The sequence below is a fragment of the Acanthaster planci genome, linkage group LG09 (assembly GCF_054643075.1).
Source record: "Acanthaster planci isolate LZ-2023a linkage group LG09, COTS_SCS, whole genome shotgun sequence".
NCBI classification, from domain to species: Eukaryota; Metazoa; Echinodermata; class Asteroidea; order Valvatida; family Acanthasteridae; genus Acanthaster; species Acanthaster planci.
The window spans coordinates 8,497,158-8,513,684 of NC_141785.1; the positions used below are offsets into that span (position 1 = coordinate 8,497,158).

A 16,527-nucleotide genomic window follows, 5' to 3' on the forward strand; every position below is an offset into this window, starting at 1 on the left:
CGGTCAAAATCAGCCTTCAATATTTTTCACCTTCTGTATTTTCCCGCAGCATTCAAAAAGTATGCATTTTGGGCGCTACGAAATCTGATTTGTTAAAAAACATCTTGAAGATATATAAGAACGGTGATTGATTGAACACAACCAATCTTCAGACACCTATTAATCACCAACCACAAAACCATTCTTCAACCTGATCCTAGTTGTATGGACTGGCAAGATGACGATTTACAGCAGCAGTCGTTCATTTTAACAGAGTAGCTCGCGGCCCAGGTGAATTATTGAACGCAAAACGGCGAGCGTCGGTCTCTGCTAACCACCATGCCATTTTTCAGGATATTTATGTGACGCCTACTGCTCACTTACATCTAGTTTATACCTGACTTATAAAAAAGGAGAGTGGTTCCGGTGAATTCCTGCATGAACGATTCATGGTTGTATACACATGTGCATCATTGACCAATTCCGTTTGCTAATGAGGCAAAGCACGTTGAATTTCTGTCGTCTTTGGAATGTATAATCATCAGTGTTTTCTGTTAATTAAGTCAAAAGTGAGAGACGTTAGCCTATTGTCATAACTGCAAACTTCAGTGACGTGATAGCGGTGGCAATAGGCCTACTGAGAAGAGCACTGTCTCAGAAGTATGAAGCTACAGTCTCAGACTCCACGTTAATGAATTAACCAAAGAATTCGTATCTGAACCTAAAGTACAAAATCACCTTCAACAAATACAACTCAAGCAAAATTTAATTCGAAAGCTTCGTATTTAAGTTAACCAGTAAGGCAGTAACCAGCATCCACACACTTCATGATCTACATAACAGAACATCGAATCCTACCATCTTATGCAGAAAATCCATCCTATCCTGTAAAGGTTCTGCTACTCCGAAAGACACTACTTCAAAGACAACAACTCGTCAACTTTATACCAAAGACGGGAAGACGCACGAAAACAATGGGTTCTGGAATGGACTCGACGTTGTCGTCTGCACTCGGCGTCTTTTACTCTGTACATCTAAATACTAAACTTGAACGCACGCACTTCATCAACGCCGCAGCGCAGTGGGCGCTGGGGAACTAAGCGGCCGGGCGCTCCCCCGGATGGTTATCAAGTGGTGACTTGACCCCCGAGTTATCGTATAAAGTTACACATCACTGTCGGTGAAACGCTCACAACTTGACCCTGTGGGACCGAAATTGGTTTACACAACCGGATTCCATAGCCAGGTTTTATGAGACATTAGAGGAGGACGGTTTTGTTTTAATCCAGCCAGCCATTACCCCTTATCAAAGGAAATATTTGAGGTGATGCATTTTTGAGTTGCTGATAAAATGTAACAGATATAAACCAGAATATACTCTCACTATCGAGTTATATCGTTGCACAGGGTAAATGTCTTCTGTTCGAAAAACAAACTCTTGCTCTAAATTTAACAATATACATGTATTACTTACAACTATGAGATTTCTCCAAGCAACCTCAAACTTCATAGTCTGGTACCTCTATCTGATGAGCTGAAATACTTGAATTTTGAACAACAAAAAAAGTACCGGGAAGACATTTATTTTGAAGATACTGTTCACACTTTATTATTTAGTGTCTCTTTATCCCTTTACCGACAGTCAAGTCCGTAGTTGTGGACACTTCCACAGCGCAAGAATTTACCAGTATTCCCCCCAAAACAACAAAATATTTTTAATACTTTGGAACAGGTTTACTCCATACCGGTCCTAATCTGCCGATTAGAGATTTTGACACCCTGATCTCACCGTATACTACTACGGAAGCGTAAAGCTGCCAAGGTAAAAAAAAGCTTAAACCCCAACGACTTACTGTCTCGTTTGAATGGCTTACTATCTCGTTTAAACCCATGGACGATCATACGACTATCTGAAATCATCGTTGCGACATGGCATGCAACGAGTCCGCTTCCGTGTATCTAAACCAAGCGCCCTCAAACATTGACGTAAGAAGAGACAGTGCCCGACTGAAGAGGGCGCTGCACTGCACAAAATAAGGCCGTGTCCGAAACGGGCTTCCAGAGCTACGGCTAGGTCTATTGTCTACGCGTCTCCGAACGCATTTCCAATGGAACGAAGACCTAGACCTAGCTCTAGACAAGAGATCCGTATACAGCCTAATTCTGCAGAGTGCATTCCACCAAATCGTCCACCAAATTTCTGCGCGCAAGCTCATTAATAATTTGTGATCCCACGAGATTTTTACAATAAGACAGGCCATAATCAGAAGGCATCATAGAAATATTTCTATAAATCCCGAATCTAGGACTGATAGTTTCCAGTTCGGGGTATTTCTTTCACAAAAAGCTCCAAATTGCGGGCCTATTTTGGATAGAACTGGAGGCGGGCGGCTACATTCAGAAATGAATTTTACTGCTATTTTAGGGGTATCTTCGTTCAAAGGCAAATAAAAATTTGATGGGGCTAACCACCATGAAATTGAAACGAAAAGTTATCTTCTGGCCATAATCTTGAATTTCCAGTAAAAAACGGAGGCCAACCTCTTCACGAGAGTCAACAGGCGGCGCTATTTCGGTCCGATTTTGCACTGTAATCTATGGGCGCGTGCATTTGGTGTAGTGCAACCTGCAGTTCTGTTTTTTGGGAGTCATAAGAAGAAGATTGTAGAGAGCGCTACAGAAGGGCTCCCCCCGCATCGCGAGCAGTATAGGGGACCCAGTTGCTAGGCCCAGGGGTAGAAGTTCTTGGCACTGGTCGGTTGAAAGCGATTTTACACGGGACATGCTGGCCAGCTTCTTTTGTAACAAGCAATAATAACCAACCTATTATGGCAATGATTATAAAAGTTTATTCTGAAGGCAGGCTTGCCTCGACTTGTTCCAACAAGACTACGGACGGCAAAGAGGAGAAAGTGTAGGCTACATCATATGAATCTGCACTTCAGCTTTTTTTTCTCCAAAAATTTCAAACCCATTTTCCCTAAAGGGTGAAATGTAAAAAACTGTGTAGAATAATTCTTCCTCATGAGTGCATATCTAAAAAGTCTTACTCCTTCCTCTAAATGGACAAAACACGATTTTAAAATATACATGCACACCCCTGTAGTCTTGGGTTGGGCCCAGGGCTAGGGTACGACTAACTCCTATCCCGTAGACCTGCCACTATAGTATATTTGCCCACCAATCGGAAATACCACTGGGCGTCGTTCAAATTCAATATGCGACAATGACGGTGCTAACACCATTAACAGACGGTTTACTTACCCACTGTATGGAAAATTCCTACATGGGTTGAAAGTACTTTTTAGTCCATTTTAGTTCGGTCACGAGCGAGTGATTTTAGGATCTACAAACCACATGGTGTATGGACTGAAACGCGTGACTAATTCCAGCTTGATAAGCGCTTGTCGATGACGGATGGATACACATTACTCTTTCACTGATGAGTATATTGGAGAAAGAAACAAGACCAGAGAAGTATAAAATATGTAAATATATGATCTAGCATTTGCCGGTAGTTGTGATGCGACAACGTTGCGCGCAAGTGGGCCTACATGTATTAAAGCCATTGCAATGTTTTCACGCGTAGTATACTGCTACGAGTCCCTTGTCCGTAAAAATTAACATTTCTATAGGAAGATTACATTCGTTTGCGGAGCTACTGTAATATCTATTCGGCCTACCTTCAGTAGCTATTTTTATGCATTTTATGACAATTCAAAATGTATTGTTGATTATTCGCTGACGTCAGAGATCAACGGCGGACTCTGTCCTTGTTCAGTTTCTCCAATAGAGCGTTTGCATGCATACCCGTCATCTTGAAGACCGGTGTTTGTTTCAAGGGGTATGCACAACGGAGGTCTCCCTGTAGAGCAAAAGCATTGCACTGCAAGATGGCCACCGCGTAAAGCCTCTATATCTTGGAATGCACTGGTATCTCGCTAAGCCTCCAGGAGTTTGTGCACTGATGAATATAACGTCATATTCGTAAAATGCTTCCTGTCGCTTTACAAAATAAAAAAAATCCACAGAGAGTATTTTGTTATCGCATATGTAGGCCTACAGCCTAGGCTCTATGAACTTCCTGCAATGTTCAGTGGTCTTGAATATCATTCCCACCACACAGTTTAACATTAGCAAAGCACTAGCATTATCGTATCACGATATATTGCTGCTCAGACAAATCCCTACATGCGAAATGGTCAAGGAAAAACTGGTATACTTGGCCTAAGCAAACAGGTGAACAAGGAACAAGTGGCCGTCTAGCTGGCCGTCTAGTGTGTAAACAAAAGGTATACAACTTTACAAGCTACAGTCGCTGCAGCGGCGTGCTAAATACATGTACACGGCGTCCATATGACTTATGAGCATCAGGCATCACCGCAGGTCACGAAGGAAGAGACAGTATTCAAACAAGCAAGGGTGATAGTACAGGTAATCAATGCAACATTTGCCCCATGAATGAAAAACGATGTGTTTCTCAAACCACTTCTACACCAGACGATATTTTGATCAATACGGAATCAATGACGGCCCTTACGGTGAGGTCTATCGTAGCGCACGGTAATTATGCGAGGCCCTCTTCCTAAAAGTACGATCGACTTTGCCAGCCTGAGACATCAAGCTCAACGCATGTACCTACCGTTCGCACGACGACGATCGTCCGCTGCACCTCAAGGAAGACCATCTTTGCGATCGAATAGGGTCCTTCTCTTAAAAATGAAAAACAGGACCGTAATTCCCTTGGATTGTTCCAGCGTGCATCTCATCCGGCGAGATCTCAATGTGCGCAGTGCCCATCCTCTTCGGGCGCACTGGGGAGGCAAGTGTAGAGCACGCGCTCACAGTTAATCACGCACTAACACGCCGGCACAATAACACCGTGCAGTTGACGTCGCTAAGCGGTGATGCATCGATAATGAGAGCGATAACCACGTGTTTGAACCATGGAGACAATCAGCTTAGACTATACACGTGCAATATGATAAGCCCTATGGACCAGCGGTTTGTAACCGTCCTTGGGTTGAGCCAATGGTGATGCATGCATGTGAGGGTATACTATTATTATGCAAAACCGTTTTGAGATTTCAAGCTTTGAGAAATGATATTAAAATATGTGGGTGGTATTTTTGTTCGATAATAATTTCAGTTGGGTGTTTCCCAATGATGACGGCACACTGTATATGTGTAGACTTCCGTGTGGTCCCTTGTTAATAGTTGTTATTCATAAACCAGTTTCAGTTAGGAAATCAATCACGACAAAAAATCCTGTCTTCGCAATGAAAACAATTCAGCATGCCAATTTAATGGAATGTCAGTTTCTATGATTGGAATTTTTTAATGACTATGAATCAAGAAAAAATGAAAATGACAAAGGTGTGTCTTGTGTGTAGATGTAAAGAATTTTTAAATTCTTATTGTTTCCTTTAATTCTTGACTTATTGGAATGAGTTTTAAACTTACTCTTCTGGGGTTGGGCACACTGTCCCGTTTCGTTTCCTTTTATTAACTGTTTCTCAGTCACGTGGGAACCCGTAATCCGCAAATTCAGACACCCACACAGACCATATGAAACCTCCAACATCAATGCTCGTCCTCTCTCAATTTAAAAATGGGAGATTTAAAAAAAGGGAGATTACTGCTAATCGCCGAATTAACCTCTCCCACCACATATTTCGCATACACGAAGCGTGCGAATGTACAGAAAGGATAATTGGAAAATTTCACATGCACGTAATAATTAATGTGGAAATCAACGGCGATAGCATGGGGATCGAGTACGTTACTGACACTGCGTCGGGACTCGTGACAGGGTTGCGCACGGTATGTGTTCTACCCGTTCACGCTTTCTGGTATTAGCCACACCTAGACAAATCGTGATCTGCACTGCAACACCGGTATACAGCCTGCGAGATCCACGCACGATCTTTAGACCGGCTGATTATGTGCATTGTCTCCAGACCAGTAGAAGCCGGTGCGGGCGTTAAAAAAAATATGGCATTTTTTAATGTGTCGGTCATGCATATCGTCAGTCACACGACAAATTTGAACTTGAGCGTTTTTACCCGACTACGTGTACTTTTCTCTTTGATTATCGTTTACAGATTCGTTGAGGAGATAAACGACACTAAAAAGGACTGACCTGCAGTGGGTAAATTTATGGAGTCGAAATGTGGACTTCGGAAAAAACACCGAAGCAGTCGAAGGTCAACCTGGCACAGTATGAAAGTTCAATGTAATGTTTTCTGTGGCTATAGGTTCCTCGATGATATAGAATTGCTTTTGTTTACATAATAGCGTGGGGATCGTTCATCATCAAATCACAAATTCCTAAAATGTTCGTGTAATTCATACTGAATAAGACAGAAATGACAGACGCTTGTAAAAGACACCTATTTATTCGTTTTCCGTGAGAATTGCGCTATAAAACTTTGCGGGATACGAACCCCCAAAATGTAAGGAAACTTAGACTTGAATCATGTCTCCATGCTTGAATCAGGTCGAACTTACGTTGCTCTTCCCAATCAGCCATCCCTTCAGCCTGTACACAGTACAGGGTCGTCGTGCTCAGCCCAGCAGCCCTCATTTGATAGCTTTACAACTTATACCATACGCCAACAGTCAGGTAAGTCCACAAACAGTAATAAGTGGACACAAGAGGGCGCGAAGCAAGTGACGCGACCTCCATATCATTGATCTCATATTATAAAGACATAAACGTTGACGCAGACAAACGTCACACAGGATCCCGATTCGGTCAAGTCTAATTACAGAGACGTTGAAGTGTACTGGAAATACGCGCACAGACGGGTTAGGCTTCATTATGTTACATGCATGATGTGACAGTTTGTCACACCCTGACTGACAAGACAGCATGTCCCATCTTGCCTCGTCATCATGCTATAGGATGACGAATTAATCCTCTTGTTGTATACACGGTTCAACTTGACATTATGGTGAGTTCCTGTTTTCTGACAGGTAACCTCTGCAAACCACAATGGAGACGACACACAGTGCATAACCAACAGTATCCTAAAATATTAAATTACTTGAAGTTTTAAGCCAAGTTACATCACGTAATGGCAAAACATGGATAAAGCGTGCGGAGAGGCAGACGCCGCGGCTGGTACGAAGACAGCGTTGGGACCAACCCTGCATGACAATGACCGACGATTGCAAACACCCTTGTCCAGAAACTGAGCGTAAAACATTAATTAATGTTTTACTCGGCTTACGTCACTGTGTACACACCACAGACCAGCCGATTAATCTTTCTTGTACCCGCATTTGTGATAGAGGTTGCACAGGGCAAACCGTAGAAGACAGAGATTCTACAGCCGCAGTTTGCCCCATTATATCGTGGTCGAATGCAATGTTCGTGCTGACGGGTATGAAAAGTGGTGCGCCACGGTCGTGCGTGCATGGTACTGGAACGAAGGGATGAAGCCACGCCCCCTAAAGGCAGCTTCTCAATGTCCACTATCAGTTGGTGTCCGGGGCACACGTACCTGTGCAAAACTCGCTGACAATGAATGCTACGCACCCAGGTATTCCGTCTGCTGTGTTCACTCGACAAACAACCCGTCAACAGCCCCATTCTGCTGTTATTGTACCCCGTAAAATGATATCAGATATCCCGCGCAGATGAACACATGTAACAAAGGGGTGTCAATGACCAAATGCCACAACCCTATTTCAGAACTCATTTAAGAAAGCGGGCCTATACTGTACTACTGACTCAGTGAAAGAGTACCAACCTGAAGCTAATAAGAGCGACTTTACTCACTTGGTTTTCTGTGTACTCCCACAATGCATATACCTTCCTACATTTTTAAATCTACTTTTTAATTGTTTTTTTTAAAATACTTTACAGCTTTTGTCTTGTATCCCAACCTGGCCAATTCTGCTGTTGTCAAAATATAAACCTTCGTTGTTAATTGAGTTAAATTTAGTTCGCAGTAGCACCATGCAAGGATATCCTAGGACGGTGCTACCCACTGCAAACATTTTACTTAATTTGCCACCTTCGCGCGTTACCACGTTCCTCGCGCGCGATTAATGGGGTTCGAGATGTCTCCATCCTTCTCTTGTTTATACGCCAATTGGCCCTGATTGGTTTCGACAAGCAAAGACAGGGTATTCGCCATTAAGGTAAGAAAGCTACCACGTCAAAGGCACAAGGTTGGGATCAAGGGATTCATTATAATTTAATACCAGTGTGACGTAACCGGCACCAAGAACTAAGCACAAATTATACACATACAGGTCAAGCTGACCTTTCTCGTGAGAAGAATTGGGTCTGACAGTCGGGATGGACACTAGGTCAACTCTGATTTTTGAGAGTTAATTTAACAATGGGACTTTTCAGGATACATGATGAACCCCTTTTCCTGAGTGTGCCTTTGGTAATTGGCCAATGCGGCCAGTGGTGTAATATGGCCGGTAACCAACGCCGGACGGTGGGGGTCCGGGCAGGAGTAAGGGATCAAAAACATGAAGACAAATAATTGGATTTCCAAATAACTTCCATCCCCACTCTACCCCGTCCCACCCCAAAACGACGCACCACCAACCCTCCCCTATTTGCGCGTGCATGTGTCTGAGTAAGACAAGTTCCCAAGACAGAAAACAAGAACAAGGAAACGAACAAGCGCAAAACGATAGTCACGTTGTCCACTACCACGTGTTCGTTATAATGTCGGCTAGTCTCCATTAAATTCGTTTCCAAGATCGGTCAGACTTAAAATGCCTATTAATGTTTGCCAAAAAAAACAGTATACACATGCCCTTTGGAACATTTTAACTGGCAGTTAAAGACTGATTTTGCAATCCTGTGTTTTTATATACAAAGCTACTTGTAATTGAAAAGACAATTCATGAGGTGGACACGGCAGGTAAATAATCAAACGACTGTGGTTGCAGATCGTTTTCCTGCAGCAGAAATGGATCAAAAGTCAACCGGAAAACCGCATTCAACATTCGCATTCCAGATCTTGTGTGTTAAAGAACGGCGTGCCTTTAGTTGTCGATGGCTGTTCCTGGTCGTGATACTCCGCAATACGACGACGCAATAGTCGACAAGAGGTTGAGTTTGCGCTTGATTTTGTTTTGTTGTGGCCAATGTCGAGCCTTCTTTAACGATCTCTTCACGTTGACGGTTATTCCTCAGGGAGGAAGTTTCATTAAAAATTGCCGTGGAGATTTTGAAACGAATAAACTATCGATTATATGTATAAACCACAGTGTCATCCCATTAGAAACTACAGTGGAAGTGAATATGAAGCTAGAGGTTATCAAAATGAAACATTACCCAGGCAATTGACCTTACATCATCTAAATGGTTTCACTATGCCCCCCCCCTTTTGGGGGGGTGGGTGGGAAACAAAGGACCAAAATAAAAAGCGGGACTGCACTTCAATGGTTCCTTGTCACGTCAAAGGAACTATTGTCGAGTACCAACGGCAAGGGAATATATATGCACTGCCAATTCGTAACTTCCGGTGGGGCAAGACGGAAGAGGGTGGGGCAAGACAGAAGGGGGTAGGAATGGGCTGTATTGGGCACCTGTAGCGTCACCAGGAGTTTTTCCGGGAGGGGGCTCACTTTTTTAAGGGGAAGGGGACAAGGTTCCGAACTGATGGAAGAAAGCTTCATTTACGGAATCTCTCACAGCCTGCATTATTTGCAGTTTCGTCTTGCAATATCAGCTGTTTTTTTCTAACCGAGTCGAAAAATAATTTAAGCCCATTTGCAAAGGTCACGAGTCCACAGTCAAATATGCCGAACAATAATCTGTACTCGGTCGTGTAGTTGGATTATTAGTATTGAACAACGGCCAAGACAATGCTTAACCGGAAATCATGGAGTTCGACTATTGTCTCGTGTGATTGCTTAACGTATGGTATAAGCATGTTTGACATATATGCAATATCTGTAACATAAGTATTACTAAAGCATGTAAGGTCGATACTGCACAAAGTGTAATATTTGAGAAACGTTTTTGACCTTTGTCCCCCTTCTCACTTTGTTTATGCATCTACATCATTTGCAGGATACAAAATACTGGTACATGCGTGCATGTTGAATGGTAAACCTTTCTGGAGTTAAACACTGTAAGTCGGGTCCGTTGTCGTGTCAACTTCTAGGCTTGGCAAGGAACACATTACATGTATTGTATTTTCGATCTACATGTTTGCCATTCCTGTCTCTCCTAAATAACGTTGCGCGGCTCCTCAGCCTTTTAGTCAATAATCTGCTTAAATCCATTAACTTCGACTCAGAGAAATCTGATTTAAATCACTATAATGCAAACAGTTCGCAAGAGTAATTTAATTATGGTCTGTTCGGCGGCAATAAAGAATATTGCAAAAAAGGGAATAAAACCTACGGACTATCAGTATGCGTGCAAGATTTAAATGAAAACGTGGTTCAGTGACTGATTGGATGTCAAGAACACGTCTGCCACGTTATATACATCGCGACAATAAATTCAAATTTTCTTGTTAGGGTACCGGAATACAATTGGTGGGATGGGGATCTTTGAATTATGTGTATTTTCGGTAGTTAAAAAAGTCTGAACTCTTTTTCCCGAACTTTGCAAATATTACACAGCAACAAGACGTTCAACGGTTCCTTGTGGGAAGTGACATGCCAATTTAAACTGTGGAAGGTGCTTCAATTGGCGAAAGACCAAGCTGTATATAAACTGCACTTCAAAAACAAAGAATGGCATAGGTTTGATGTTTACTCAGAATAAAATTCAATTTCACTAGCGTCATTGTGAAACTTATAATAAAAAAAAATTCTTACATAATTAAACACATTCTTTTGAATCGTATTATGTCACTTTTTCGTACGGCACCCTGGAATTAGTTGAGTGTGCTGTGTTCCTCCAGAGTTATCTCGAACTGCTCGGTCATGGTGAACAGCCAGAAAGCTGGACACGTGACATGACGTCATACAATCAGTGTTTTGACAACACTCGACCGACCTCTTATCTGTTTTCATCAGGTTCTGCACAAAACGCGGAAACTTGAGAGAGTTCCAAAGCTCGGAAGTTGAACCCAAAATGTGGCCGGTCTTGATTTGCGTTCGGAGTTGGCAATGCGCCGATGCCAGCGCGTGGCAAACCCATTCAAGCCAAAAATTGTGCACTTCCTGTAATCACTTTTTTTCTCTTTCAAAAGCCCAATCAAGAATTATGACGTGCCCCATTTGCGGTTGGAGCCTCTCCAGAAAGGGGAGTCAAGAACCCACACAGGGGGAAATTATATGGCTGAAACTTCAAGTCTATGGGGCGCGCGTCACTCCTGTAAGGCTGTACAGGAGTGAGAGTGCCATTTCAATGCATGTTGTCAATTTTTGTCACAGACAAAAAGTTTGGAAAATTATATTCGTAACCACGATACTATAAAGCCAACGCTTCGTACATAAAACATCAAAGGCAATTAGCTTTTGTCAAACCTGATCAAGTAGAGTAACAACACTGATCATATGAGGGTTGACAGCTGTTGGCGTTTTAAGCTTATGGGTTACATTAATTTTTGTAGCCTTCTAAGGGGGAAATTCGGCAGTTGTCCAAAGCCTTTTACCAAGGAAAGCATTATTGAGAACATCCTGGTTACTTCGAACAAAAAATCTGAGTTCGGTTTCAGCGGTCCGTTGGTTGGACGTGAGAAAGCGTGAGGACATGGATGCAGAGGGTAGGCTGGGGGAGGGTATACGCATTCGGTTGGCGGTATTGCACCTGTAGCTGGCTTAGTTGTAGGGATTTTTGGACGTTGTAACTGCAGATTCAAATTGACTCCTATAAAGGTGCAGGGAGCAGGTGTTGTCCCGTTTTTAATACCTTCATTGTCTATTGTAAACTGACGGAAAGATTTACATTTACAGGATACACAGATATACAGTCGTCCACACTTAACTAACTCATCACCTGTCTGGCATAAAATAATTAAATGCAGACGACAAACTTTGTTTCGTTTTGGTGCTACTACTAAAACAGAACACAAAGATAGCTGTTTGAGAACATTTCTTTCGTCATAAAGAAAGACCTTTAATGACAAGGAATATGTGTATGTCTTATCTTATGAGTTCTTCACTTTGTCTTTACTTGTTCGAATGAAACTGCAAATCCTTTTTGTCTACGAATACTCCACGCATGGCCCACGACTTTACAGGCACCCTTGCAGTTGCTACATGGAAGCACCGACCCTTTCTCTCATAAGGCCGGCCCTTTGTCTCATTGGGCCGTATATCAATTGCTTCCTCTTAAATTTCCATATATGGTCAGCATGTCTCTTGCCGTCCGTATCCTGGGCGGACCCGTGGGCCACGGGACATGGATATCAGCCTACTCTTGGTGGGGCTAAAATTCTCTCTTTTTATCTGGCCATAGGTAATTAAAATGTCATTCAAGGTTCCGTGTTCAAGGTAACAGTAGAGCAACAGGCGGTGTCAGGTGTCGTTGCAGTTGATATACTTCTCGCGTGATTGACAATTACGCTGTATGAAGCAATAACCATGCAGTAAGTACAGCAGTCACGAGAGACGACTACCAGAGGTCCCGTACCGGGAAAAGAAAATTAATTTCGCATCTCCCTCGTGGAGCAGTATCTCTCAGTATACAGCTAAGTACTGTGGCTGATCCTTTTTCACGGCGCAATAACAAAGTACACTGATGTGATAGCAAAAAAAATCTGCCTCGTAAAAATAGGTTACCAGTTAAGATGTCACATGTTCTATATTATTTTGACTGATTTTTCGATATAGTTTTTCATTGCAATAATGCACTGCCAAGCTACTTAGTAAGTCCATGAAATTGGGCTCAGGCTCTTGTTTTATGCACGCATCGAGCTATCTTGAGTGGAGTCCGTTTGAACACGTACCTATGGCAAACCGCAAACGTATAGACTTATAATATCTTCGGGCTTTTCCCCATGTTCTCCAGGGGATGAGTGTGTGGGAGGCCATGACAAAAATCGTCCCGTAACAAGGAAGGTATCCGGGGCAGTCAAAAATAGAGAGCATTCTGTTCTGGATCACGGCTCTGCGTGGAAGCCTAGAATGAAGAGGGTCTCTGTGAAACTGTTTTCATGGAAAAGGATTCTGGGCCTACTAAAAATGGAAAACAGATTTCCGTGGATTTTTTTCCGTGAGAGACATCGGCCTTTGACTAGCCCAGGCCTTGGGGATATTTGGATTGGCATAAGCGTGGCATGTACATGTACATGCAGATGCTAATGGATTTGTACAATGTGAGGTCGTTGAGGTGAGTGGGTATATTGGGGTCATTACAAACTATGACCCGGTGACCCTTCCCTCTCTCGGCATGTGACCCAATCATTGCAAAGATGACCGTGCTTGTTGGCAGTAAAGCATTTGCAACGAAAACTTTCCCGTCCATTTGGCAACTTCATTACGATGGGGGATTTGTTATAGGTCTGAGAATACTTTACACTGGAGAAGTAGGCCTAGACGTCTGTACTACAGGCACGAATCCAGTAGATTTTTTAAAAATTATTTTGATGTGAATATGAAACAACCATATGACTACAGATGAAGCATAAGCAGTTTACACACTAGCATGAAGTTAATTCGCCATACAGGTTCCTCAAGAACAGATGTTAATTCAAATTTAAATTGTTGCACCATGGAGGAAGGAACACATGGTTGCACGAACCTGCCCCAGACGTTCAGGGCAACTTAGGTGCGTTTATAGAAGATACATGCATTTTCCACCGTAAAGTCCATGGTTGTGACCGGTAAAATCATCAGTGCTAAGCATTCGAGGGCTTAACCGTGGAGCTATTAAAAAGGAACAGACACCGCACTATTGAAAGCAGACCTGTTTTCACATAGTACGACAACCGAAACTGAACAGGCCTTGTGTATATCGGATGCAGTCATGACCGCAACAAGTGACCGTGCACGAGCTCTTTTTCCTAGACCTAGAACAAACCTTCCAACGACTTCCGTCCTCAGACGTTTACACCAGGTTTTATTATCTTTGTTGGTTCGATCATGGTTTGATACTATTTTGCTTTTGACTTAATGTGAAAGTTACTGGTATTCCCGGTTACGTTTGTCTCAAACTTCTATTCGAACAGCAACAAGAGTGCATTGACACCAAACTAAAACACAAACACCGACAAAAGCATAAATTCCACCTCACAACCGCCCCACCTGAACGCGCTCCTCAATCATTAATTTGTTCACCCAATAATGAAACTGAACTCCATTATGCATGTTGATATAGGCCTACAGCCAACTCGATCCCGAAACTCAGTGTCGATGAAATCATATACCAGTTAATTTTTAGACTGACATGGCTCGATATAACCTAATGAAACGAAACTTAATACATGTCATGTACACAAAAATACTGCTAAATAATCAACCGTTGTCGGTGAATGTCTACTTCACACAATCAAAATCAAATCCCTAAATCTGTTTCAGTAATATCTTTATCAAAGCATTTCTGTGACTAAAGGTTTTCACCGCTTAATATTTTCGAGTATTTTTCCTAAGAATTGCATGAGTAAAAACAAAAACAACGTTCTTACCTGTCGGATTTTCAAAATGCACCTCTGCAACGGAAGAAAAACCATCTTGATGTTTTCTTTAAAAAGTTCCAGATGAGTTGAAAAATATCTGCAAAATATGTTAACTTCAGTTGGTTTCTCAGGGAAGTAGGCCCTTCTAAAGTTTGGCCAGAAAAGATCCTCGTAAAATTCAGCAGTGAACTTGCAGCTTGAAGTTCAGCTCTACTAGACTGTGCTGCTTTCAATCGTCAATACTTCTGGTGAAGACAAGGCGACACACACTGTGATTAGGTTCTGCCCACTGGGTCAGTAACATCTCAGTGCAGACGACATTTCATTCTACTGAAAAGTAGCAGCCGTGGCTTCCGAATGTGGCATTTCTGGCGACAGAAACTGGGCAGAAAGCACCGACTGGACAAAAGTATTTTGAATGCAGGGACTCCAAACAACCAGAGAGTTCCTTTTGTGCAAGAAACTGAGTGCAGACTTGGAATCGTCTGCTCTGTTCGCGTGCACTCGTCCACCACGTGCTTCTGTTTATACTACGAGCGCCACTGCAAGATGCGTGCAATTTTACTCTTCCCAACTTGCCGCGGCCGAACAAAGGCAATGCAGGTCTCTCTCGCGTGGCGCGCTATAAATAGCCGCTTACCCACTGCTTTAAAGGAGCAGCATCGCATGGAAAAATCTTTGCGGTTACATGAAGAGTGTTGTGAATGAATTACAGGAAAAGTACGTATTGAAATTACATTGCATGTTGTAATGTTTAATTTACATGTTATTCATTCTTCATGAAAGTGCTCACCGAAAAGAAATTCAGTTGAGATTGAGAAAAAGGAGAAAACTTGAATGGGAAACAGTTTAAATTATGATATGAAAAATAATGTTTTTGTTTATTGTGGTTTTTTTTTGCTTAATGGGTTATCGTATTTGAAATAGTCGCAAAAAATGCACTGAACATTTTCTTTTCCGAGTAAACCAAATTTTCAGAGGATACAGTGTGCTGCATTAAGCTAAATTTGCATTTTAGCATTATGGCTATTTCGATGTAGTCAAAGCATTCTACTTGGCCATGATCTCTCTGTTAGTTACTGTTGAATTTTGTAAAGACTTTTTGGTGTTGCCCCTTTAAACCCAAGATTCCTCTACGGTAATATTTATGCTAATGAGCTGTAATCACAAAGCGCACTTACCATCGCAAAATCGACACAGATTGGTGAAGAGATAATAGTGCAATCAGTTTCCGCCATCAGCATGAGTCCACGGCACCAGCTGTGCGGAGAACAATGAACAATACCCCCCAAATCTGGAAACATAACTATATCCTCATCAATAAACCGAGCCCTGGCCCGAACTATGCCATTTCATAGTGCCTTTGCGCAACCATGTGACACAGCATATATTTCCAGCATTTCCTGAACATAAGTTGAGTCCACAGATGAATTATTTGCATGTCATGATTACTAAATCATTCGGTCATTCCAGACCAACAAAGGTGAGATTTCACTTCCTCGAATAATTCCGTGAAATAGAGTGCACCACCTGAACACTGCACTTCCTAACTCAAGTTTCGCTGACTCAAATCGTGCATTGCATGACTTTTTTGTATTTATTTTCCAGAGCGGAAAAAATAGGTGTAAATTCTCATGACAATCGCTCATGACACGAAGTTTCCCCTGGAATTTCTGCCCGTTGGAGACAAAATGTCCATTTCCCAAGCAATGAAATATTCAATATGATATTAGAGTGTGATATTGAACGGCTGCTTTGTCTTCAGCAAAATCTGCGTTCAAAATCTTGGCTGCGCTTTTTAAAAGTAAAGACGGGCAGTCACAGTGAGTTTGGAAACAAAATACCAGGCTGACACAAGTTGACAACTTGGCATTGCAGAAATTATTTAGGTGGGACAAAAAGGGTCTACTTCAAGACCATGGTCCTCGATATGTCTTTTTATTTCGAAAATCTCTCGTTCCACCACAATTCTTCAACAGGAAATAATAATTTT

General features: G+C 42.3%; 1 protein-coding gene across 5 annotated transcripts in view; it reads right to left on the reverse strand.

Moving 5' to 3' along the window:
• The window catches only part of LOC147798099 (refilin-B-like), a 57,846-nt gene extending 42,733 nt beyond the window's left edge, over nucleotides 1-15,113 (reverse strand). For 3 of the 5 annotated variants that reach the window (XR_015426565.1, XR_015426566.1, XM_087141749.1), the window contains exon 1: nucleotides 14,544-15,113. Coding sequence is in view for 3 of the 5 variants with exons in the window: in XM_087141749.1 (XP_086997875.1) it covers nucleotides 14,544-14,588 (45 nt within the window). In the remaining 2 variants the exon portion in view is untranslated. Of the gene's footprint in view, nucleotides 1-837; nucleotides 1,079-4,621; nucleotides 4,836-14,543 lie in introns of those variants that run through there. The other 2 variants (XM_087141750.1, XM_087141752.1) reach the window with 2 other exon arrangements.
• Between the last annotated feature and the right edge of the window lie 1,414 nt (nucleotides 15,114-16,527).